The sequence below is a fragment of the Typopeltis vanoorti genome, chromosome 16 (genome assembly GCF_054136105.1).
Source record: "Typopeltis vanoorti isolate ZY-2024b chromosome 16, IOZ_Tvanoo_1.0, whole genome shotgun sequence".
Classification (NCBI taxonomy): domain Eukaryota; kingdom Metazoa; phylum Arthropoda; class Arachnida; order Uropygi; family Thelyphonidae; genus Typopeltis; species Typopeltis vanoorti.
Window position 1 is genome coordinate 67,090,637 of NC_143564.1, and position 25,998 is coordinate 67,116,634.

Below are 25,998 nucleotides of genomic sequence, written 5' to 3' on the forward strand. Positions count from 1 at the left end.
TTACGAAACATTCCAGGTTTGTTAATAACATAAAAACTAGACTACAGATAGTAGGAAGCAGTATTTCATCACGTCGTATGGCAACACAATAGGAACTTAGTGACTTTGAGAGAGGTGTCATCGTGGTTTGTCACATTGATTTCACGTCCATATGTGCCATTGTCACTCTACTGGAGCACCCAGAATTAACTGTTGGGGATATGATCAGCAAATGGAAGCATTCTGGCATCACTAGTGCAGGAAAACACTCAGGGCAGCCACCAAAAATTCCAGAGCACCAGAAATACCATGGTGAGCACTAATACTGTACAAAAAGAACTCCACTTACTGGGTTTCCACAGAAGAGCAGCAGCACACAAACTGAACATCACAACCACGAACAAGGTGACTTGTCTGGCCTGGTACAAAGAGCATGTGAACTGGACAATTGACAGTGGAAAATGGTACTCTGGAGCAATGAATCAAGGTTCACCTGTTTCCAGTCTGATGGCAGGATGTGGGTGTGGAGGTAGCCTGGTGAATGCTTGTTACCACAGTGTGTTGTATCCACAGTAAAGTTTGGGGGTGGAGGAGTAATGTGTGTGGTGGTGCATTCACCTGGTTTGGAGGGGGGACCACTGGTCATTGTCCGTGGTTCCATGCAGGCAGCTCAATACCGTGATAATACGGTGCTGCCTGTAGTGTGGAGTTTTTGGAATGGACCCGTGTTACTATCAAGACGACAATATCCCATGCCACAAAGCTGCAGTTGTTATGGAATGATATGAAGAGATGAGTGTTAAATGACTGCCCTGGCCTGTGCAGAGTCCTGACCTCAACTCCATCGAACACCTGTGGGATGAATTGGATTGGAAATTGAGTTCCAGAGCAGAACACTGTCGCTGAACTCAGTGCTGCTTTGATGGGGAGAATGAAGTCAAATTTCACCTGATGTCTGTTGCACATTGGTGGAAAGCCTCCCTCAAAGGTTGTAGGAGGTGATCAAAGCCAAAGGTGGACATACCTGTTATTAGGGTTTGCCTGCTGGTATCAATTGTAAATTGCTAAAGTGTCCAGGCAGTTGTTGGTAGATAGTGTGTGTGTGTGTGTGTTTGGAGCGAGAGATTGATAGATATCCAGACTTGTAACATTTCGCCTTTAGTGATAAAAAAAAATTACATGCTGGATTTTTGTATCTTATTTTCAATAGGCTAACTTCACATTATCTCTGGCAAATGCTGAATTCCAGAGATAATGTGTTTCACTGAAATCCTTTCAGACTAAAATGACAGATGCATATATGAAATGTGTGATACTAGCGAGGGAAAAAGAAAGAACCCTAATTGATGACATTGAAGACTAGAATGTCCATTATCTATAGTATGGATAGTCGATCATTCCAGATCAAGTTAGGCCATATACACAGCCTAAATCAATTAAATTTTTCCATTGATTTGGAATGATTTACTTGATTAGGCAATGTTCAGAACTTTACTTAAACAAGTGTTAACTATCTCTATGAACGAGGTTTGTGTCCTTCTAAATAATTCAGCATTGACTGATTGATTTGATTTTTTTATGGTGCAAAGACATTGACGGTCATACTGTGCTAGGACACAGGTTACAGCAGTACATATGGTAAATGGTTAGTAAGACAGTTACAAACATCCATGTCCTTGGTGGAATTCAAACCCACAGCCTCTTGGCTGGAGAGTGGATGTGCTAACTGCTCGGCCAACCAGGCTGGCTCAGCATTGACACAGTGTTAAGGTAGATAGGACTTGTGTAATTCACCATATTGATTGTATTCACAATGTTCACCATCTCTCTCTCTCTCTCTGTGTGTGGAGCAGCCAGTTTGACCAAAATAAGAGATGTTGCAGTGTAGGAAACCTGATGCACACTGAATAAAAGGAAGATGAATTTTTGTCCTGGTGGTTGGTACAAAATTGGAAAGTTTATTTCATAGTTTAAACATTTTGGTATTCATTATCTTCATTATTTTGTTGACACATTTGGAAATATGATATATATGCCAGACTCATTGACTGAGTGAATAATATCTTCACTCTCCTCTGATGCAGATCTCACTGTGTGACAAGGTTTGTAAAAGTACACAGATTTTGTTGCCTGTGTCTGTTGTCAGTGGCTCGAAAAAGTGCCATGTTTTGTGGAGTAAGGATGATGAATTATTTTGACACACTTAGCCCACCTGTGACATTAGATGTATAGTAGGTTCCCAACCTTTCACAAATGGGATTCATATAAAAAATAAATATTAGACTCCTTCTTTTAGTGGTGTCAGTAGGCTGGAACTGTGTTTGTCTGCTATACAGGGATTGTACCAATTTTACAATATCAAGGACTTTTGATAGTAAGGAATTCTTGTTGTAAGGCTGCATCAGTGAAACAAGGATGTGAAAAACTGCTATTTAGCAGAGCTGCTTAATTTTGTTGTAATTACAGCTAGTGTATTATATCTGTTAATTCCATATGTTCTCTTGCCAGTTTGACTGTTTTCAGAATGAAAAACCGAAGTTCTGAAAGGGAAAATCTTTACACCTTGGTATAAGGCAATTTAACTTTCCTTCATTTGCAACACTCTTATGAAGGTGAAGTGCTTGTGAATGGACAAGGAGAGGAGATTTGGGAAACTGGGGAGTCATGGAGAATGGATGTTGGAAGCAGTAATGAATTTGTGTATTCCAGGTTAGTCAACATAAGAATGGAATGGTTTGCGATGCAAGGTGAATGGTTGGGTCTAGGGAAAAATACAGGATGGTGGTGATACAGGGTGATCAGGTGCGGAGTAAGCACAGCAGTGTTTTAGTTACCTTAGAATGTAACAGGGCACATGTGGATCAAGAGTCTAGAATTTGATTATCTCATTAGAGGATATTATTTTTGATGTGTTCACGTCGTGGCCATTGGGACTATCTTGCCACCACTCTAACCATCTGGCAGGGCGAGTGAAAACACGGCCCCCACGGCAGTTTAGTGCTTATGTACTGATGGGCATGCTACATATCATTAGTTTTTTGATTGTAACTAAATCCGTGTTTGTGTGTGTAGGAGGAGGATTATGCATTTGCTTTAGATTATATATTAGAAAACAATAATTAAGAGGAGCTATATTTGGTTAGTATATTTGAATTACTAAAAGGTTTAAATGTCCGCACAGTCCCGTCGGTGACATGAGGAGTTGAAGGATCTTCCTCAGCCATAGACAAGTTAGCCGGTCTTGGGCGTAGACAGCAGGATTTTTACCACCAGTTTATCTGGTTTTTTTTTTTATCCTGCAAGCAGGCAAACCGGCTCCGTGAACACACAGGGATACAGTCAGGAATACTTAGAGGCATTGGACTGACCATCTTATCCTCGTATTTTGGTTACGAAATCCAAGTATGCTTGGAAGGTTGTGGGACTTAAAGGCCTGTTAAAGCCATTGGGATAGGAAAAGGTTTAAATATGTGAATCATCATTAAGAGCCATGTGAGAATGGAAAATAGTGAATAGAAATACTTTCATTAATGAATTGTTAATAATTAACATTTGTGATATTATCCTATGAGTTGCTAGGTAGACTGAATAATGATCCTGTAAACTCTAGACACAATGATGGCATAAAAAAAAAAAAAAAAAAAAAACTCATAAGGAGAGTAAAAGAGATTTTGTTTGCAAAATATAAATAACTAACCAATAATAGACATTTGCTTTATACATTTGGTAGCTCAGTAAATAACTACAGGGAGGGGCTAATCCAGCGATCAAGTGATTCATCTAAGCATGGCAGGAATACTGGTGAATTGATGGAGCAGCAGATCATCTTGTGAAATTTGTTGTGTTTGTTGTATTTATTTCTGTTTTATTTACATTTTCTTTTATTCACTGATGATCAATATACACTTTTTTACATAGTGATATATACATAAATAAATTCTGATGGTTGTTGGAATTATTCACCCTTTCACAAACCCTATGTTCATTTACATAATTTTTTTGCCCTTTGCCAACAGCTTTTCTGCCTTATCATTAATAGATATCTCACATATACTATATTTTTTTGGAAATCAACGGATGTAGTTCAGTTCTCATAATACACAGGATTCCTTTTTATTCAGGAATAGTTGAATTTTTGCTTACATCTGTCCTTTTAGAAAACTGGAAACATTCCATCCTCAACACACTCTATTGCAGAACTGGTAATTAGCTTACGGAATTAACAACGCATATAAAGGCTATTAATTAAAGGCAACTTTAATGAATAACTTCTATATTTCGGCAATGTCACGTTGCCATCTTCAGGAACATAAAAATATGGTATGTGCACGCAGGCACTAACAAAAGCAAATGAGGAAGAAGGCAATAAACTAATATTGTTCCTAAAGTCCTAATGGTGCCCTTTGGCAGGCTAATTTGGTTGTCTTGGCTGTTGGGCTGAAGTTCTCATAATGTAAGTCTCTCAAATTTGGGGTAGTTTCATGCACCCAAATTTGTTGAGTTTGGAATGTTTTTTAGAGCTGCTGATGATTCCTTGAATAATCTTTCGTACTTAAACTTCCTGCGGTGTATTATTTTAGTTTTCTTCCAACGAATTCTATGGTGGGAATCTAAGGCATGGTCTGCCAGCCAGAGTGGCTGTACTGGTGAAACCACATGTAGTCTTTGGGTTCTGAAATCCTGATATTTGCTGTCCTGCCTGTTTTGCCAAAGTAGGACATTTTGCAGCTGCAAGGGACCTGGTATACACCAGGTAGGTCTAGGGGAAGTGGTTGGTCTTTGGTAGAGTGGATAAGGGATGCCAACTTTTATGTGGTCTATAACAAGAAGTCAGGTCATATTTTTTGAGGATATTGGTTATTTTCTCAGAGGTGCCCTGGATGTAGAGGATGGTGATAGATTTGGTGTTATCTTTATTGTGGAGGGGGAGGTTGTGGTTTACTGGTTTTAGTATTTTTTGGGTTTAAGAAAGTGTTGAGTTGAGGATGTGGTTTAGTTCAGTGGTTAGGGCATCGTCATCTGAGCAGAGTAATTTTGCCCTGTTATATAGTGTTTTTATAACCCCATATTGTTGTGAGGGGGGGGGGGATTGTTGGTGAATATATCTGCCTGTGTGGGTGGGTTTTCTGTAAACAGAGAAAACCAAAGATCCATCAAGCTGGCGAGTGATTAAAGTGTCTAGGAAGGGGAGGGCGTTGTTTTCCTCTTTTTCTAAGGTGAACTGGATCTCTGGAGTGTTGGTTGTTTAAGTGTGTTAGGAAGGAGTGGAGTGTATCTGAGCCATGTGGCCAAATAGCGAACGCATCATCCACGTATCGAAGCCAAATAGTGGGTTTTTGTGGGGCGGAGGTTAAGGCTTTCTCTTCAAAGGTCTCCATAAAGAAATTGGCCAAGGGTGGGGAAAGTGGTGAACCCATGGACCTCAGTATAGTGTGTGAGCGTTTTGGCTAAATGTTTGGCTAATTTATATGTGGGGGAATAAATGCCATCCACTATGGGACGTAATGGCACATTTTGTTTATGTATTTTTGGGAGTCCATATAATCGGGGGGGGCCTAGAGTTATAAGGTTTTAGTTTGTTAGTGACTTTCTTAAGGAGTCTGTGGAGAGTTCTAATCTGAGAGCTGGTAGGATTATATTCAATAGGGAGGTAGGTAGTACGGTCTAGTACTAAAGCATTAAGCTTACCTTTGTAGTCCTTTTGATTGAGCACCACAGTGGTGGCGTTTCCCTTATCCACTTTGGTGATTACTATTTTTTTGTTTTTCTTCATTTCTAGTAGAGCTGCATATTTGTCTTTGGATAAGTTGGTTTTTGGAGGTTTTGCTTTGGTGAGAACACCGGCTGCATCCAGTCTGACGTTGTTGGCGATATGGTTAGGAAGGTTGTGAAACCCACGTTCTATTTGGATCATGATTTCCTCGGCAGGTATTCTTTTAGGAGCTAGGGCGAAATTGTGGCCACGTGAAAGTGTGGCGAGTGCATTAGGCTTTAAAACTATGGACGATAGGTTGACTGCAGTGTTGAGTGGTGGCTGTGGTGAGGAAGTAGAATTCTTTATCAGGTTTTCATATTTTTTCAAGTGCGGACTACGTATTTTTTCGAATTATTTTCTTGCCGAAGCGCATGAGACATCATAAAGAATCGTTCAAAGATCATGGCTGAGCATATCTGAAAGCTCTTCCTCTAGCACCCATAAGGTTTTGTTTTTGTTGGCAAGGAGAACACACGTCGTGGTAATTTGTTCTCTTAATAGGACGAAGCTAGTGCGATTATAAATACAGAGAGCTTTCTGTGAAGTAAAACGGTGCTTCAATTTAACACAATTAGGGATTACCTTGTTATCCCGGCTAATAAGATTACACCAATCTATCACCATCCCCTACATCCATGGCACCTCTGAGAAAATAACCAATATCCTCAAAAAATATGACCTGACTTTTTGTTATAGACCATATAAAAAGTTGACATCCCTTATCTGCTCTACCAAAGACCAACCACTTCTCCTAGACTTACCGGTGTATACCAGGTCCCTTGCAGCTGCAAATTGTCCTACTTTGGCCAAACAGGCAGGACAGCAAATATCAGGATTTCAGAACACAAAGACTACATGCGGTTTCACCAGTACAGCCACTCTGGGCTGGCAGACCATGCCTTAGATACCCACCATAGAATTCGTTGGAAGAAAACTAAAATAATACACCGCAGGAAGTTTAAGTACGAAAGATTATTCAAGGAATCATCAGCAGCTCTAAAAAATGCATTCCAAACCTCAACAAATATGGGTGCATGAAACTACCCCAAATTTGGGAGACTTACATTATGAGAACTTCAGCCCAACTGCTAAGACAACCAGATTAGCCCTCCAGAGGGCACCATTAGGACTTTAGGAACAATATTAGTTTCTTGCCTTCTTCCTCATTTGCTTTTGTTAGTGCCTGTGTGCACATACCATATGTTTTATGTTCCTGAAGATGGCAACATGACGTTGCTGAAATATTGAAGTTATTCATTAAAGTTGCCTTTAATTAATATCCTTTATATGCATTGTTAATTCCGTAAGCTCATTACCAGTTATGTATGACCAACGTATAAGCCTTGCTACTAGAATTACTGTATTGCAGAAACAAAAAAACAAGTAGTTTTATTGTATTGTTACATGCAGTACAGAGACAAAATGTCTGTACTTTTTGCAATGATTAGTGTAATTAGAGACAACTGGAAGGACCCATCCCGGTGAAAAGCACATTCCCTCTCACAAATGCTATGCTACATGCATGCATGCCAGGAACAGTATTATTGTAGTGCTGAACAGAGCATCTAAGTACATTTGTCCTAACATCCTCTTTCAAATTTTCAGTTGCAGAACTACATGTAACAGGCTGTTTAATGCAGTCTCTGGAAACAGAAAGCACAGAACGATGCATATGTGTTTGTGTGTGTGTGTGTATTGGGAGAATGTATCTATACTTGGGTGAATGAATGCATAAAGGTGGAAGACAGTCACAAACATCCATGCCTATGCGGGATTTGAACCTGCAGCCTCTTGGCTGGAGAACGGATACGCTAACCAATCGGACAAGGCCGACATATATATATATATAATCAGCTCGAATTGCATTTGGGATTTTTGATATCATTAAGACATCACGAATGCTAATTTTACAAATAAAACGCTACCAAAAAATTTTAACTAACGTGATGTATAAACTTTGTGAAAATGTGACTGCCTAATGCAGAAGCAGCATACTTATGCTAAAGCTAGTTCCCACTGGTGGTTGATGCACATGCAAACACTGCCTGGCACAAACATGTTAATTGAGGTGTTTCACTCTAGTTGATGAGAGTGATTGTAAGGTGATTATGGATTACCTAGGTGGTAGCCTACCACATGATGGCTTCTGCAAGAAAAACATATCTGAACTGCGATGCTGGTAATTATGAAAATTTTAGAAAGCAGCACAAAATGAGGGTTTAACCTCTCTACCAGTTGAGGTGGATGAAATAGTGAGACCAACTTGCACTTCTTATCCATGTTGTTCAATAGGTGTTACAGAATCGTATCCAGATTTATCTGGACGTATATATACGTCCTGGCCGGTTGGGATTTAAGCAGAAAGGAGATCACTGCATCTTGGGCTTTGGTCATTAAATAATTAACAGCAGCAATGTCTGAATGTATTCTTAAGGTCAGGAAATTAAACAAGATTGATGTAAAATGTATGAATGGAGAGATTAAGCGTGCAGTCTAGATAATACTTTATGGGGATATTATAAACATGGACAGTATAAAGAGCAGGCTAAGGTTTTTTTATGGTAATCACAAACATAAGTTTAAGAATGATTATGAAAAGATACTATAATATTAGTGGAAAATGTTAGAATAGTAACCACTACAGAGGATATAGGTAAGACATTAAATAAGTATGAAGAGAACAGTAGATGAGCAACTGGTGGCAAGTGAGTAGGAAGTATATAAGAAATTAAGTAAATTCATTGTTAATAAGGCACTAAGACTTGATGGCATATCATGTGTTTTAAGGGAGTGTTCCAATGAGTTAATGGCAGCTTTGACATGTTTAACAAAAGTTTTACAACAGGATTCCAAAGGAGTAGCAAAAGGGTGAAATTTTCCTATTTCATGAAAGGAACTGATAAGATTGAGGCTTTCAATTATAGGCTAATCTCTATATCCAGATATGGATTGATACCAACAGTCAACTTGGAATTAGATCTCTGTATCCAGAAATGGATTAATACCAGTAGTTCATGTTAGAAACAACAGAATTCTCTGTAATAGTTAGACTTTGTTAGAATGAGTTAATGTTTTAGCAATCTGCTTATAACATGATTACAAAATGCATTGGACAGAGGAGATGTATATATAATAGTATATTTTGATTTTGCAGAATTCTTTGATAAACTGGCGCATGACAAGTTGATAATTAAATTGGAATGGAAAGAGTTAAATAATAGATGAGTTGGATGGGAGACTTCCTCTTCTGGGATACTATTCCCTCGTACACAAGTAAGTAGTATATGAGAGAATGGTATCCCAGAAGAGGAAAGTCACTAGTTGTGTGCTGCACTGTTCTGTTTGAGGACTGTTATTGTTTAATTATATGTTAACTATTGTTAAAAGTTTAAACAAGGAGTATACAGTTGTTTGTATATATGATGCTAAGTTGAGCTATGAGGTGTACAGCAGATATTGGAGCTTTACAGGAAGATTTGAATAGACTTTCAGAGTAGACAAGTGGGTGGAGATGCCACTTCAGTGTTATGAAATATAGTTTTTAAAATTTGGAAAATAAGGGTGGAATACAGAATATATGGTTGGTGGTGCAGTAGATATCTTGAAGGAGGTGGAGGCAATAAGATATCTAGGGAAGGAGTGCAAATAGTAGCTAAGGACCTGAAATTTGTTTTTTTTGCATTCTATATGGGTATGACATGTAGAAAAGGTTATAGTTCTATTGCAAGGCCTTGATCAAACTGCATACAGATTACTGTGTAGTGATTTGGTCTTGGTTTTCAAAAAGATGTGGATACTTTGGAAAGAGTCATTCTTTGGACTCTTTCCAGCTGATGTGGTCTGTCTCTGGAATAGTACGAGGACAGACTAGGGGAATTTCCATTTGCAGAGCCTGTTGATAAGGGGGAAGAGTGATATAAATAAGACATAAGTTTGTAAGGAATTGCTACCAGAGTAGAGTGGAGAGACATACAGAACAAGAGGCCATTTGTAGCATTTGTATAAGGTGGGTGGTGTCAGGGATGGAAATGCATTGCCTGAGAGTATATATATAGAAAGGCTTTGGTGGCAGTGAATATTCATAAGAATTTTGCCATATAAACAACACCAAAAGAGGAAAAAATACATTTATTAAACTTACTAATATTTTGCTGATTTTCCACTAACCTCTTCAAAACACGGTTGTAACTTTGATAAGCACACAGCACTGAACTAAATAAATAATGAAAAACAATTCAAATTGTAACTGTAACTGAACTAATGTCTTTATGTGGTGCCCTCCATGGGCCAAATAAATATAAGTAAATTTGGAGAAGACATATATGGGATGGAAATGGTTTTACTGTGATCCTGTGGTTGGTTGGTTGGTTGCAGGAGAGATGGAGGGTACATGCAGTATTTTATCTATTTTATACTCGCTCTCACCATTAACTAAAAAGGTGTTGTGAAGGTCCCTAAGCTGAAGGGCTGTGTAATTTAAACAAATAGCCCTGGCTCAGTGAGGATGAGATCATTGTTTTGGGGATGCCATGCTCTTGGGAAAGGTGGTAGTGTGATAGCTTATGTAAATATCTTCCTGTATTGAGTGGATTTTCTGTAAATGGAAAAGGATAATGAGCCACTTAGAAGTTATGTCACTAGTGTATCTAGAACGAGGAGACAATTGTTACTTTCTTTTCCAGTGGTGAAATTTATTTTAGGATGTTGGCTACAGTCCATATAAAATAGATAAAATGCTGCAATCACTATCTCTTCCCACCCTTCCTCCTGAAACCAACACATAGGATCACAGCAAAACTGTTCCCATCCCATATATTAAAGGTATATCAGAAAAAAATAGCCAAAATTTTCTGCAAATATGATCTACATGCCTCTTTCAAACCTTTCATTTACAGCTGTTGAAAGTTTTTTCACTTGGTTATACTATAAATTAAAGATACCAAGAAATTATATACTTGGTTTAATCCTTTATCCAAGTGTAAGCAAACAAAGTTTGCTCCTGAAGTATTTTTAGGACTGGGGTAACTTGTATATAGAAGCTAATGACTTACCATCACTTGCCTTAGTATCCCATAATACAAAGCACATATCCTTACAGACATGTATAATGCTATGCATTATGGGAAGAGTTATGAATACAGTCAAGATATACAGTCATTACGATTCAGGTTGAATCGTAATGACTGTATATCTATATCAAAAAAATCTGGGAAAGTCTAATCAAGATTACTCATTAATTTGTTCAATTTTTAATGATCTATTGTTAGTATTCTAGCTTGTATATATTTTTTTAAACTGTTCTTGTAATACCACTAAGGATGGGCTGCTATTTCCAGACCAAAATATTTGGTTAAATAAATATCTTTCTTGTCTCTTTATTAGCTCTTTATACTTAAGTATCTTTCTTGTGTTTACGTGAATATAATATGGGAAGAGTTAGCTTATAGATAAGGGTTGCCCCAGTCCTGAAAATACTTCAGGTGCAACCTTTGTTTGCTTGCACTTGGATAAAGGATTAAACCGAGTATATATTTCATGGTATTTTAAATTTATACTTTCATTCAGCTATCTTCATCCATTCTCCTAAAGATCAACTTTATCCTCTCGCACATCCTGGAGTGTATTAAGTTCCTTGTGCCTGCAGTTTAGCCTGCTTTGGACAAACTAGTATATCAGTTAACATCTGCCCTGAAGAACACAGATTACATTCACAATCATCTGCATGACAAGTTGGGATCGCAGACCATGCTCTGGGTAATCCTTCACATAGGATTAGATGAAGGTAAACATCAATGCTACATAGAAGTAGTTATAAGTCTCAGAGACTATTTTTAGAATCAACATTGGCTATGAAGCACTCTCCCAACCTTAAGTATGGTTGCATTAATTTGCCAAAGATCTGGGAAACTCTCATTTTGAGACCTGATCCTGACTTCTCCAAATTAAATTATGGTTATCTGGTTCATAGAGGGTGCCATTTAAGGACATTAGTTCAGTTATAGTTTGAATTGTAACTTGCACCTTCTTTAAAAAACAAGTTACTAAATAAGCTGAATAGTTAAACTTCATTATGAATAGGGTTTTTTCGTTAGAGGTACATTTTATATTGCAGGCACGGGCATGGCTAACCTGGGGTCCCAGAGCTAAGTATGATCTCTTTCAAAGCTTTTGGTCATACTTTTCTCTAACTCTTCCACTTCCTGCTTCTTCCCTCATACTAACATTCTTCCTAATGAGGATTCTTTACTTAAAACTTTCTGTCTGTCTCTTTTCTTGCTTACTAACCTCAGGAGGAGGTCCTCCATTCTCCCTGAAGCTATTATAATACTCGAGGGCTAGGGGTGTTTCCTCCTCTTTCAACTAACCACTAATAATTATAGTAGGTGCTACTTGTATTAACCTCCTGTAACATACATGTTACAATACTGAGATGGGGAAGGCAAGGGGAAACCACCACATTACATTCCCAAGTAAAAGCAGCAATGGAAGTTAAAAATGAAATCAAGATTGGTGATGGAGCCTTCACTGAAGGAGTCATGCCCGGCAGGAGAAGTAACCAGGCTTCTCAGGTCAACAGCCAACGAAATCCTGGTACTTGTTCAAAAATGAAGACAAGAAATAAGCTGAATATTGGAACATGGAATGCAAGAACACTGCTAGAACCAGGTAAAATAGAAAATGTGAAAAAAGAAATGGAAAGACTTGAAATAGACATTCTGGGCATTAGTGAGACGAGATGGGGAGGGGCAGGGTGATTTCTGAGTGGAGAATTTCGGATAATATATTCAGGACAAAAGAAGGGTGAGTCAGGTGTTGCAGTAATGCTTCATAAAAAAGTTGGAAAGTTAATCACTACAATAATTAACTATAGTGACAGAATCATGGCGATAAGCATTCAAAATGAACCAGTAAACCTTGATATTATAATGGTCTACATGCCAACATCACAACATAGCGATGAAGAAATAGAAGAAATTTGTGAACAAATAGAAGAAATCTGGAGCAGCTTTAAAGACAGAGACAATACAATAATAATGGGAGATTGGAATGCTATAGTGGGAGAAGAGAGCAATGATAATGTTTCAGGAAGATTTGGTCTTGGACGTAGGAATGAAAGAGGAAAGCAATTAATAGAATTTTGTACACAAAAACAGTTAGTTATAGCAAATACACTATTTCAAGCTCCAAAAAGAAGAAGATACACCTGGAAAGCACCTGGGGATTCAAATAGATATCAAATAGAATATATATTGGTCAAGAAAAGATACAGAAACCAAATAAAACATTGCAAAAGCTATCCAGGTGCCGACATTAGTAGTGACCATAACCTTGTCTTAATGAAAACAGAACTGAAACATAGGAAACAAATCCAAAGACACAAACCAATAAGGTGGAACCTTGAAAAATTAAAGAGTAAAGAAGTAAAGAGAGGATACCAAGAGGCAACTGATCATAACATTCCAGAAAACATAAATAGCCAGAATAATATTGAAAACCAATGGAATATGATTAAAGAGTTAATTACAAATTCATCAAATCAGTTATTGAAAAATGCAGAAAAAGAAAAAAGAAAACATTGGATAACAGATGAAATACTTGGCCTTATGGATGAAAGAAGAAAATATAAAAATGCTGTTAAAGAAGAAGATGTGGCCAAATACAAATATCTTAAAAATCAAATGACAAGAAAATGTAGACAAACCAAAAAAGAATACCTGGAAGAACAGTGTAATAACATAGATGAATTATTTAAAAAAGAAAACATAGAGAAAGCCTATAAAGAAATTAACAAACTGACTTTCAAATTTAATAAGAACAGCAAAAACAATGCCATCAAAGATGAAAATGGAAAATTACTAATAGAATCTGAGGATATATTAATGGAGTGGAAGAATTATCTTGAAAATCTCTATAATGGCGACAAGCTTGATGTTGATATCAGTATACAAAATCAAAATAAAGATAATCTAGGACCCCCAATAATGCAAGAAGAATTTGATAAAGCACTGTCCAAAATGAATAATGGAAAAAGTCCAGGTGTAGACAATATTCCTATAGAACTGCTACAAAATCTAGGTGATGAGACAAAACCTTACCTTACTGTCCAAACCTTACCTTACAAAACCTTACTGTCCAAAATGAATAATGGAAAAAGTCCAGGTGTAGACAATATTCCTATAGAACTGCTACAAAATCTAGGTGATGAGACAAAACCTTACTCTGTCAATTAATAGCCCAAATCTATGATAGAGGAGAAATACCAAAGGAGTTTATGAAATCAACCATAATACCAGTACCAAAAAAGAATAATGCAAACAAATGCAGCCAATTTAGAACAATAGCTTTAATCCCACATGTTAGCAAAATTCTGCGAAAAATTATTCAAAATAGAATTTATTCAAAAATAGATTGTCTATTGGATGAAGACCAGTTTGGATTCAGAAAGAATAAAGGAGCAAGAGAGGCAATACTCTGTTTAAGAACAATAATAGAGAGAAGATTAGACCTTAGTCAAAATACTTACGTTTGCTTCCTTGATTTAGAGAAAGCGTTTGATAAAGTAAACCAGCAAATACTCCTAAACTGTCTAACTAATATCAGTATAGATTTGAGGGATAGGAAAATAATTTATCAAATTTACAAAATTGAAATGGACTGATTAAAATCAATGATAAGGAGAAAATAATAAATATCAGGAGTGGAGTAAGACAGAGATGTATACTTTCACCACTTTTATTTAATTTATATATTGAAAAGGCCATTCAGGAAACTAAAGATAAAATAAATGGTGAGCAAGTCATGTGTATAAGATTTGCTGATGACATAGCCCTTGTAGCAGAAAACAGAAGAACGTTAAAAACAATGCTAGAATTACTAAATAATAACCTTGAAAAATATAAAATGAAAATCAACACAGATAAGACTAAAATCATTGTTACAGGCAAAAATCCCTATCAATACAGAGCATATAGACATCAGTGGGGAACAAATAAAACAAGCGAAAAGCTTTAAATATTTAGGAAGCCTAATAACAAACGATGGCAGAACAAGAGAAGCCATAAGATCGAGAATAAACAATGCAAAAGCCCAATTCTCTAAGATGAAAAGATTTTAATAGGAAACCTCAACCTACAATTGAAAAAAAAATTAGTCAAGATATGGATATGGAGCATTGCACTGTGTGGATGTGAAACCTGGATTCTAGGCAGAGAAGATGTAAGAAGATTGGAGGCTTTTGAAATGTGGTGCTGGCGTCGCATGAACAAAATAAAATGGATAGAAAAAAAATCAAACCAACAAGTCCTGAGAGAGATAAACGAAACAAGAACTCTAATAAAATCGATCAAAATTAGAAGGGATAGGTGGTTTGGACATATACTTCGACATGATGGACTTGTGAAAAGAATAACTGAAGGCAAAATAGAGGGGAAAAGAAGAAGAGGCAGACCAAGAAAAAGCTTTCTTGACCAAGTCAAAGATAGCACGGGTTTGAGGAGTTACCAGGAGGTTAAGAAGAAAGCCAATGACAGAGCAGAATGGAGGAAATTGCTGCTGAGCTACCAGTCCCAAGACTGATGCAACTGATGACGGCCATTTTATATTGGCTTGTTATGTGATAGAGATGAATGAAACTGCATTTTTCGAACTGCTATGCAAAAACTTCCCTAAGTAGTATTGTTAGATCTGATTATAGTGTCAGTGGTTGTCATTTAAAGACATGTTTCTGGCTCCAGTTGGTGACATTGATCATGCTGTACTGACTAAGGAAGTGGCCGAGTTTATGGATGTTCCACTCAGAAAAGGTTACATGCTTGAACTGCAAAGCAGGAAATTGACCAACTGAGGAGTGTGCTAAGTTCTTTCCCATGGTATCAGTTGCGAAATGGGAATGATATCGCTAGTGTATTGGAAACATTTAAAAAAAAAACTTGCAATATTTCAGCGTGTCACTAGGGTTCAAAGAATAACTAGAGCAGGAGTGAAATGGATGTGCAATCTTTTTAAGCAAGAGCTTCTTATGAAAAAGATGATGTAAAAGCAATACCATGTGTGTAAAGATGATGTCAGTTATGAAAATTATAAGGAGCAGGGCAGAAGAAAGCTCTGTTGCAACTATTGCGTAGAAAGCTCTGTGTAAAGAAACTGGCTCTGCCAAGTTAAAATCATCCCAAAAGAATTCTGTCATTATGCTACAAGTAAAAGATGAAATAAAATAATAAATACTGAATGCAGATGGTATATAGGTGACAAATGCAGAAGAGATTGTTCAGCTAATGAGTTCCAATTTTGATAAAAGCTATCAACCTGGTGTATGCAATATTGAGTTCTGCTAGTAGAATGTTCAGTTGAACTGGCTGTTCCTTTGACTACACAGAGTCTTAGAACAGAGAAGATTCTACAGGACTGGAAAGAATGTATTATAATCTCACTACACAATGGTGGTGCAAAGACTATTGACTTATTGGTGTGTCTGGAGTTGCTGAAGATTTTGGGAAAGTTGCTGAAAGCTTGCATGCAGGAATTGGTTGAAAGAGAATCTATATTTTGCTATGAACAGCATGGGCTTACTAAAAGAAGGTCATGTTTGAGTCATCATCATCATCATGCATATCAAGGATTTAGGTCTAGCATGGCCTGTTCCGGCCTTAGAAGTCATTGTTGAATCGTTTAAGAGGACGTCCTGGCTTTCTTTTCCTAGTGGCTTGTTTTGGTAATCTTTCTGTTTTCATTCTTTGAATGTGTTCCATCCATTTATGTTTATATTTTTTAATTTTTTCTATTACTGGTTCTTGGTTTAATTCTTTCATAATTTCTTTGTTTCTTTTGTGATCAAATAGGGTATACTTTGCAGTTTTTCTCATAAACTTCATTTCTGCTGTTGTTAATCTTTGTTTGTCTTTTTGTTTTATTGTCCAGATTTCGCTTTCATACATTTTCAGACTGGTAGGGCTAATGTATTGTATACTTTTAGTCTGGTTTGTTTTTGAACTAGGTTTGGTTTAAATATATAGTTAATTACGCCTGTTATTTTTAAATATTTTGCAATTTTTATGTTTATATCTTTTTCATTTTCATATGTGATCATACATCCTAGGTAGTTAAATGAATTCACCTGTCCTAAGATCTTGTTATCTATTACTATTTTAGTTCTTGCTGGATCTTGTCCTTTAAAGGTTATAGTTTTCTTTCTGTAAGTTATCTTCAGAATTTGTAATTATAATTTGGTCTTCGGCAAAGAGGAGAGTGTTTAATTCCTTGATGTAAATTTTTATTCCATTTTATTATTATTTCATTTAAGTAGATATTAAAAAGAGTTGCTGAGAGGGGACATCCCTGTCGAACCCTTTGGTTTATCTCTCTCATATATGATAGCTCGTGATTTAATCTTATTTGTATTTGATTATTTTCATATATACTTGTGATAGCTTTTAGGATATTATTTGGTATTTGTCTTTCTTTTAATATGTTAAATAATATGTTTCTTTTAACTTTGTCAAATGCTTTTTCAAAGTCAATAAATGCAATATGTGTTTCTGAATTGTATTCTCTTCTTTTCTCTATTATTAATTTTAGCCAAAAGGCCGGGTCTATACATGATTGTCCTTTTCTAAATCCATTCTGTACTTCTAAAATAAAGTTTTCGGAATATTTCATTAGTTTGCTATTTAAAATTCTGCTAAGGCTTGTTTTGGTAATCTTTCTATTTTCATTTTTTGAACGTGTTCCATCCATTTATGTTTATATTTTTTAATTTTTTCTATTACTGGTTCTTGGTAATAGAAATGGGACTGACAGATATCAAAAAGTGGTATATGAGAGAGGTGAGGCTGCAAGATTTAAGGTGACCAGTGATGCACTATAGGGTAAATGTAAAATCATGCACTTTGGTGTGATGAGATGTTCCGTGACATATTATATTATATATAATAAATAACGGAAAAACTCACGTAGAAATATTATTTAATGGTATAATTTTCACCCGTGTGTCACAGGCATCTTCAGTACAATTAGGCACAAAAATCAAACATTAACTGACAATTCCAAAAAGCGCCACCTAAGTAGCTGGTGTAAGATAACTAAAAAGGTCAATAACTTTCCTAAAAAAAAAAAAAAAAAAAAAAAAAATTTAATACAATAAAAAGTTAGGAAAGATTAGCTGATTTGTAAAGTACTATCTCCCATAAAGGGGATAGACGTAAGCCGTCGGATCTGTTTAAGTTAGGAGAATGAAGTAGAGTTTCACATGCTTCTTTATAAAGGCGTTCCATGAGAAACTGACTTTTGTGAAGAACTCTTGTCTTTTTCCAATGAACTCTGAGTCTAGTGAAGATGGCATGTTCTGCAAGTCCAGACTTTTCAGGTTTAAAGTATTCAATATAAGATTGGTGTTCTTCTAGCCGAATGGAGGCAGATCTTCCCGTTTGTCCGAAATAACATAATCCACAAGAGCACGGAATCTGGTAGACACCTGGATGATTAAGATGTGGAAGCTTGTCCTTTGGAGAAGCGAGAAAGGTGGAGATTTTTCTAAACGGTCGAAAGGCAACAAAAATATTCAGTGGTTTTAAAATTTTTGCTATACGTTCACTGATGCCTTGTATATAAGGGATGGTAATGCGCATTATTTCCTCTGTGTTTGAAGAGGGAGACATATTAAATCTACTCAAAGTTCTTTTAATGAAGTAATTCTTATAGCCATTAGATAGAAAGGAAGAAGTTATATATCGTATTTCTTTCTGTAAAAGATCGTCTGTAGAACAAAAGGAGTGGGCCCGATGAACCAGTGTTTTAATAGTTCCTGTCTTTTGACTGGGATGGTGATGAGATTCCGCATGGATATAATGGCCTGTATGAGTCTTCTTTCTATAAACAGAGAAATGTAGGTTACCATCTGGTTGGCGAAGAATTAGAAGATCTAAAAAGGCTAACTGCTTATTTGATTCTACTTCTAGGGTAAACTTGATCCTAGGATGAAATGCGTTTAACTTATTGAGAAATTGTTGAAGTTCATCAGAAGAGCCATTCCATACAGCAAAAATGTCATCGACATATCTGAACCAATGAGTAGGTCTGGGAGAAATATTGTCAAAGATACGTTGTTCAAAATGTTCCATAAAGAAATTGGAGATAGCAGGAGAGAGAGGATTACCCATTGCTGTTCCTTCAATTTGTTGATACAACTTATTTTTAAAAGAAAAATAACCAGAATTTATTACAAAATCAAATAAGTTTACAATGTCTGAAGGAAATTCCTGTTGTAGTAATTCAATACTTTCCGAAAGAGGCACATTTGTAAATAAAGAAACAACATCTAAACTGATCATGATATCAGAAACGTCCAAATGAAGATCTGAAATTTTATTTTTAAAATCCAAAGTATTTTTTATATAAGTATCAGTTCTTCTAGTTGAAGAGGAGAGTAAATTAGATAAAAATTTTGAGATTTTGTAAGTTGGGCAACCTATACAATCTACGACTGGTCTTAACGGAATGCCTGGTTTATGAACTTTTGGAAGACCATACAATCTAGGTGGACGACCGAAGAAGGTTTTAAGTTTTTTCTTTTGATCTTCATTCCATGTAGATACATTATCTATAAGAGAATTAAGTCTCTTCAATTGACTCCGGGTAGTAATTACGAAAGCTGATAAGGGGAAGGCTGTAGTGATTCAAGATAGGAAGGAATATGAGAGAAAAATGTCTCTTTTACTTCGCGACTATTCAACTTATAGGCCTCTTACATCGGATCCTACCCGGAGTCAATTGAAGAGACTTAATTCTCTTATAGATAATGTATCTACATGGAATGAAGATCAAAAGAAAAAACTTAAAACCTTCTTCGGTCGTCCACCTAGATTGTATGGTCTTCCAAAAGTTCATAAACCAGGCATTCCGTTAAGACCAGTCGTAGATTGTATAGGTTGCCCAACTTACAAAATCTCAAAATTTTTATCTAATTTACTCTCCTCTTCAACTAGAAGAACTGATACTTATATAAAAAATACTTTGGATTTTAAAAATAAAATTTCAGATCTTCATTTGGACGTTTCTGATATCATGATCAGTTTAGATGTTGTTTCTTTATTTACAAATGTGCCTCTTTCGGAAAGTATTGAATTACTACAACAGGAATTTCCTTCAGACATTGTAAACTTATTTGATTTTGTAATAAATTCTGGTTATTTTTCTTTTAAAAATAAGTTGTATCAACAAATTGAAGGAACAGCAATGGGTAATCCTCTCTCTCCTGCTATCTCCAATTTCTTTATGGAACATTTTGAACAACGTATCTTTGACAATATTTCTCCCAGACCTACTCATTGGTTCAGATATGTCGATGACATTTTTGCTGTATGGAATGGCTCTTCTGATGAACTTCAACAATTTCTCAATAAGTTAAACGCATTTCATCCTAGGATCAAGTTTACCCTAGAAGTAGAATCAAATAAGCAGTTAGCCTTTTTAGATCTTCTAATTCTTCGCCAACCAGATGGTAACCTACATTTCTCTGTTTATAGAAAGAAGACTCATACAGGCCATTATATCCATGCGGAATCTCATCACCATCCCAGTCAAAAGGCAGGAACTATTAAAACACTGGTTCATCGGGCCCACTCCTTTTGTTCTACAGACGATCTTTTACAGAAAGAAATACGATATATAACTTCTTCCTTTCTATCTAATGGCTATAAGAATTACTTCATTAAAAGAACTTTGAGTAGATTTAATATGTCTCCCTCTTCAAACACAGAGGAAATAATGCGCATTACCATCCCTTATATACAAGGCATCAGTGAACGTATAGCAAAAATTTTAAAACCACTGAATATTTTTGTTGCCTTTCGACCGTTTAGAAAAATCTCCACCTTTCTCGCTTCTCCAAAGGACAAGCTTCCACATCTTAATCATCCAGGTGTCTACCAGATTCCGTGCTCTTGTGGATTATGTTATTTCGGACAAACGGGAAGATCTGCCTCCATTCGGCTAGAAGAACACCAATCTTATATTGAATACTTTAAACCTGAAAAGTCTGGACTTGCAGAACATGCCATCTTCACTAGACACAGGGTTCATTGGAAAAAGACAAGAGTTCTTCACAAAAGTCAGTTTCTCATGGAACGCCTTTATAAAGAAGCATGTGAAACTCTACTTCATTCTCCTAACTTAAACAGATCCGACGGCTTACGTCTATCCCCTTTATGGGAGATAGTACTTTACAAATCAGCTAATCTTTCCTAACTTTTTATTGTATTAAATATTTTTTTTTTTTTTTTTTTTTTTTTTTTTTTTTAGGAAAGTTATTGACCTTTTTTAGTTATCTTACACCAGCTACTTAGGTGGCGCTTTTTGGAATTGTCAGTTAATGTTTGATTTTTGTGCCTAATTGTACTGAAGATGCCTGTGACACACGGGCGAAAATTATACCATTAAATAATATTTCTACGTGAGTTTTTCCGTTATTTATTATATATAGTTATGTCTACTCACGGTTTACCTCTTTTAAAACTGACATATTATATTGGTGGGATTATGCTAGAAGAAACTGATCAGGCTAGGGATCTTGGAGTTTTAGGACATAGGTTGAAGTTCAGGAGTCATGTTTGAGTAAGTTGTTCAAATTTTATAAAAATTTTCTCTCAGGGTTACATAGGTCAGTAGAGAAGTTAACAAGTAACATTTGATGTAGTTCCAATTTTAATTTTATTTTATTTCATTATTAATATTTGAATAATAAAAATAAAATGTTAAATTTTTTTTTTTTTTTTTTTTTTTTTAATATAAATTTTACTCTTCCTCTCTTTTGTTACTTCACTAGAGGTCAGGCCAATGTAAATGGTTGTGTGTGTGTCTACTTAGTTCATATATGTGTATTCCTGGTGATAACCTTGTTATAAAGCTCAAAATGGCAGTGGCTTTTGCCGTATTTGTAAGTAAAGTAATTTGTCTAATGCGTTTTTGTCTTCATTATTTCTAAACATTGAATGTTATATTAACATTACCACTGAGTTAGATAAGGGAAATGGTTGGATTTGCTAAGTCTTTTGACAAGATATAGTATGGAAGACCACTGCATAAATTGGAGCCTGTGGAAAAGGATTCTAAAACAGTAGCATTGATAACAGAATGGCTGACTGACAGATATCAAAAAGTGGTATATGAGAGAGGTGAGGCTGTAAGATTTAAGATCACCAGTGATGTACTACAGGGATTAATCCTTGGTCCATCATTATTCAGTCTGTATTAATGACATTGGGAAGGGTTTGACAGGTGACATAGCTGTTTGCTGATGTTGCAAAGATAGACAGGGTAATCAAGAATGCAGCCGATGTGCAGTACTTGTAGAATGATTTGAATAGATTGGAATTGTGGGCAGTGAAATGGCTGTGAGTTGTTAGTAAATGTGAAGTCATGCACGTTGGTGTGATGTTCAGTGTCATATTATATTGGTGGGATTATGCTAGAAGAAACTGATCAGGCTAGGGATTTTGGAGTTTTAGGACATAGGTTGAAGTTCAGGGGCCATATAGCAAACATTGCAAATACAAATCAGTGGATAATTACATTTCTGAAGTAAACCTTGACATGTAAAAATGAGGAAGTCATTTGCCTCTTTACCACACCTTGATAATACCTCATCTGGATGATGGTGCACAGATCTGGTCTCCTGACTTCATGGTAACAACTTATACAGTGGAAAGAGAGCACTAAAGATGACAATGTGGTGTCTGTGGAATACAGATTATGAAGACAGATTGAAAATTTAGACTGCAAACACTAGAAATGAAAGAGAGAGAGACCACTGTGATATGATTAATTTGAACATTTTCAAATTTCTAAAAGGATTATACAGGACACCATTGGCTAGAATTTTTCATTTTATGGCTGGTGGGGAGAGGATGAGAGATCGCCTGTGGAAGTTGAGGATGTATTGCATGTGGAGGTAGTGTAAATGAATTCAAGAAGAGTTGTGGGTGATATATAGCTTCCCTCAATGAGTCACTAACCCTACCTGAAGGTCTCTCTTAGTAATAATGATGTTTTCATGTAAACCTTGTTTTGGTATGTATTTGGTATCATACATTGAAGAAATGTAATTGAAAAAGATAATCCATAATTCAGTTGTATTTGTGGGATAGACTTTGAGCAGATATCGCTGGTCCATAATGGCACAGAGTAGTGGTTAATACCTAATTTAGTTATATTTATACCTAAATGTAATTAAAAAAAAAATCAACTGCATATTCTTTGCCATTCTATAAAAAAAAAGAAAAAGTAATTACTTTTTTGGTGTAATTTTAATTATTGCCCTACTTATTATGTTAATAAAAGTAATTGATTTTTAAAAATCTAGCATCATCGGAAAAAACTCCAAGGAAGAAGGTTAGATTATGATTGTAAAAAAAGAAGACAAACTAAGGGTAAGTCTAAATAATGTGTACTTTTTGACTGATTTGAGATGGTATCTAAAATTAAAGAAAATTCTTATAAACAAATGTAACTAAATTCAAATTTTTAGGTTTCTGTGGTTGTGAAGGAATCGAGTACCTCTTGCCTTTCAAAATCCAGTATGATGACCACATGACGAGAACCTACATTAAAATTTTTAATAAGCACATAGCTCTACTAGATTGATACATCTACAGGTACACTTCATCAGCAGCTTGCTTATAACAGTAAATAGTTAGAGATATATAATGTATCACAGTAAGCATTAAAAAAGAATACATTGCATGAAAATTTAAATAAACAGTGAACTTGTGAAATCAGGTATGCTAGTTGATGTTGTCACTTACCATGATGGTGATGCATATCGTAGCCAAGGTCTGTATATGTGAGATTTTTGATGAGTGAAGGCTAAACTTGATGCAGGATTATGCCTCAGTTCTTACTGCATGAAGTTGAGAGTGTGTAGTGTTTTTGGACTCTTCTTTGAATTTTCTGACAAAACAGTTATGATCAGCTATGGCATTTGTTTTTTTTATCAAAGTACCAGATGGCCTTCATTGGTTGTGTGAAAAGCTAAACCAGATCTGTGATTTTTTCTTTTTGACATCTTTAAAGTGTTTGGACATGTTGATTTCTCCTAAATCCCTCATTCAACCAATATAACAAATGCTGTACAAACAGTGAATCTTAGAAGGATGACTTCACTATGGAAGGGTGACTGTAGTAACCCTTCCATAGTGAAGTCTTGCTTATTTGTCACTGCCTTGGGGAATTTATAAAATCTTGATCATCTTGCACCTGTATCCATTAAGGGAAAGAATGTGAGTGAGGTAACAAAGTTCTTTATTTTTGTTCTCTCTTTCTCTGTTGCTGGAGATATTGTATGCTGTCACTTAGTTTTGTCACTTATCTTACCTTCTGCAAGGGATTGTGGTGAGAAGAAACATGGAGAAATCTATCAGGGTGGTTTCTGTGTATATAATAAATCTTTTATATATTATATTGAGAGACTTTTATCCTCAGAATCCATGGCCACTGTAGCATTAGATTCCAGGAAAATTCATTTATTTTTATTTATTTATTTGTATGGCGTTTTCCTCCCTTTTTCTCCCCCATCCCTATTGGGGCGAGTTGAGCCCCCTCATTGGAGGTTAAGTATTTATGGCTGTAGATCCGTGTGTGTTCACGGGACCGGTTTGCCTGCTTGCAGGATGAAAAACGGCAGATAAATTGGCGGAAAAAACCCTACTGCCCATGCCCAAGACCAGCTAGCTTGGCTATGGCTGAGGAAGATCCTCAAATTCCTCACGTCTTTGACGGAATCGAACCTGGGACACTCCTTCCCCAGTCATATGGTTGCGAAGCGCACAGCCACTAGGCTAACCGCGCGGGTAGGAAAATTCATTGAAAGCAGTTAATCCAAAGACAGCTTACCGAATAACAATTTGTCATAATTGAATGAAGAAACAATTCATTGATAATTTTTCGATGAATTCTTTCATAATTTATCAGAAGAGTAATTTTCTTGCAAACTATTGTTTAAAAGGATTCGGTAGCAATACTTAATGTTACCCAAGATGTGGACAACTTATGTAGGTGCTCATTGAGATGCAATACTTATTTTGTTATATTTTAGAGCATTATTCTCTCTAAGTATACATACTACTTCATTGTATAGATAGTAATTTATCTCTGGACAAAAAAATTTCATTCTAATTTTTTTTCACAACAACAATAGTCAGATTGAAATTGAAATGGACAAATTTTAATATAGATCTTAGATTAATATTAGTTCAAACTTCTTTACCAAACTTTTTTAATAAAAAGGATCCAGTTGGAACTAAAACTGAACCACATAGACAACTACTTGTACATTTCACAAATCCTGAAGTTTATCGAATTCCACCAAGCCAGAGAGTTATTGCAATATATAATTTCAGCACACCCTTTGTATCCTGGAATATAGTTGAACTGAAAACTGGAATGGTTTGACAAATATTTTATACCAAATTTGAGTACAATTCATCTCCTAATGATTGGTGCACAGATGTCACATACTAATACTGCTGCTACTAATAATAATGGAGCCTTTGTAGTTCACTCTGTATAAACGAAGCCCTTTAGTTAGAAAGACCTGAAATCGAATCCCATCTGTGACTTGAAGAATTTTTATCAGTCCTCTTCAAATCAAGGTGAGTTAGCCATTCTCATGCAATCTCTGTATAAGATTTCAGGGTATTATGACTCCTGGAAACTTGGATGTTTCAACCCACAATTGATCTTCATCTTATTAACATTAAACATCCTGCAAACAGACAAATTGGTCCATGAAAAAACGTATCTACAGACATAAAACACTTACCAGACAAGAAACACAACAGGAAACCATCCTGTTCTGTAATTATTTGTCAGTTTAGCAGCATTGCTACCCAACCAATCATTAGATTGTGAAGAGAGAGAGAGGATGAGGGAAAATAATTATTATATGCTGATATTCTGATATGAAGGGTAAAAATGATAAAATTGGCAAGCATCCCGTGATTATAATCATCATCAAATTTCTGCCATGTACCCTCAAGGGGTGTACAAGATATGACAGTACTACATAAAAAAATTACATCATTACTAACTTCCTATCTACAATTTTCCTCCAAATCAGTCTGTTACTTGTCAAGACTCCAACATTATCAGAACTTATATTTCTATCGTCTAAGGCACTTTGTACCGTATCAATCCACCTATATCTTGGTCTTCCTCTGGGTCGTTTTCCTGCCAACCTGGCAGAGAACACTTGTTTTGCTAATCTTTCCTCTCCC

The 25,998-nt window shown here is 35.9% G+C and overlaps 1 protein-coding gene across 1 annotated transcript in view; it reads left to right on the plus strand.

Moving 5' to 3' along the window:
• Positions 1-25,998, plus strand: part of EndoA (SH3 domain containing GRB2 like, endophilin-A) — a 337,766-nt gene that overhangs the window by 82,164 nt on the left and 229,604 nt on the right. The window contains exon 7 of the mRNA XM_090406594.1: positions 23,088-23,154. Coding sequence (XP_090262720.1) covers positions 23,088-23,154 — 67 coding nt within the window. The remainder of the gene's footprint in view (positions 1-23,087; positions 23,155-25,998) is intronic.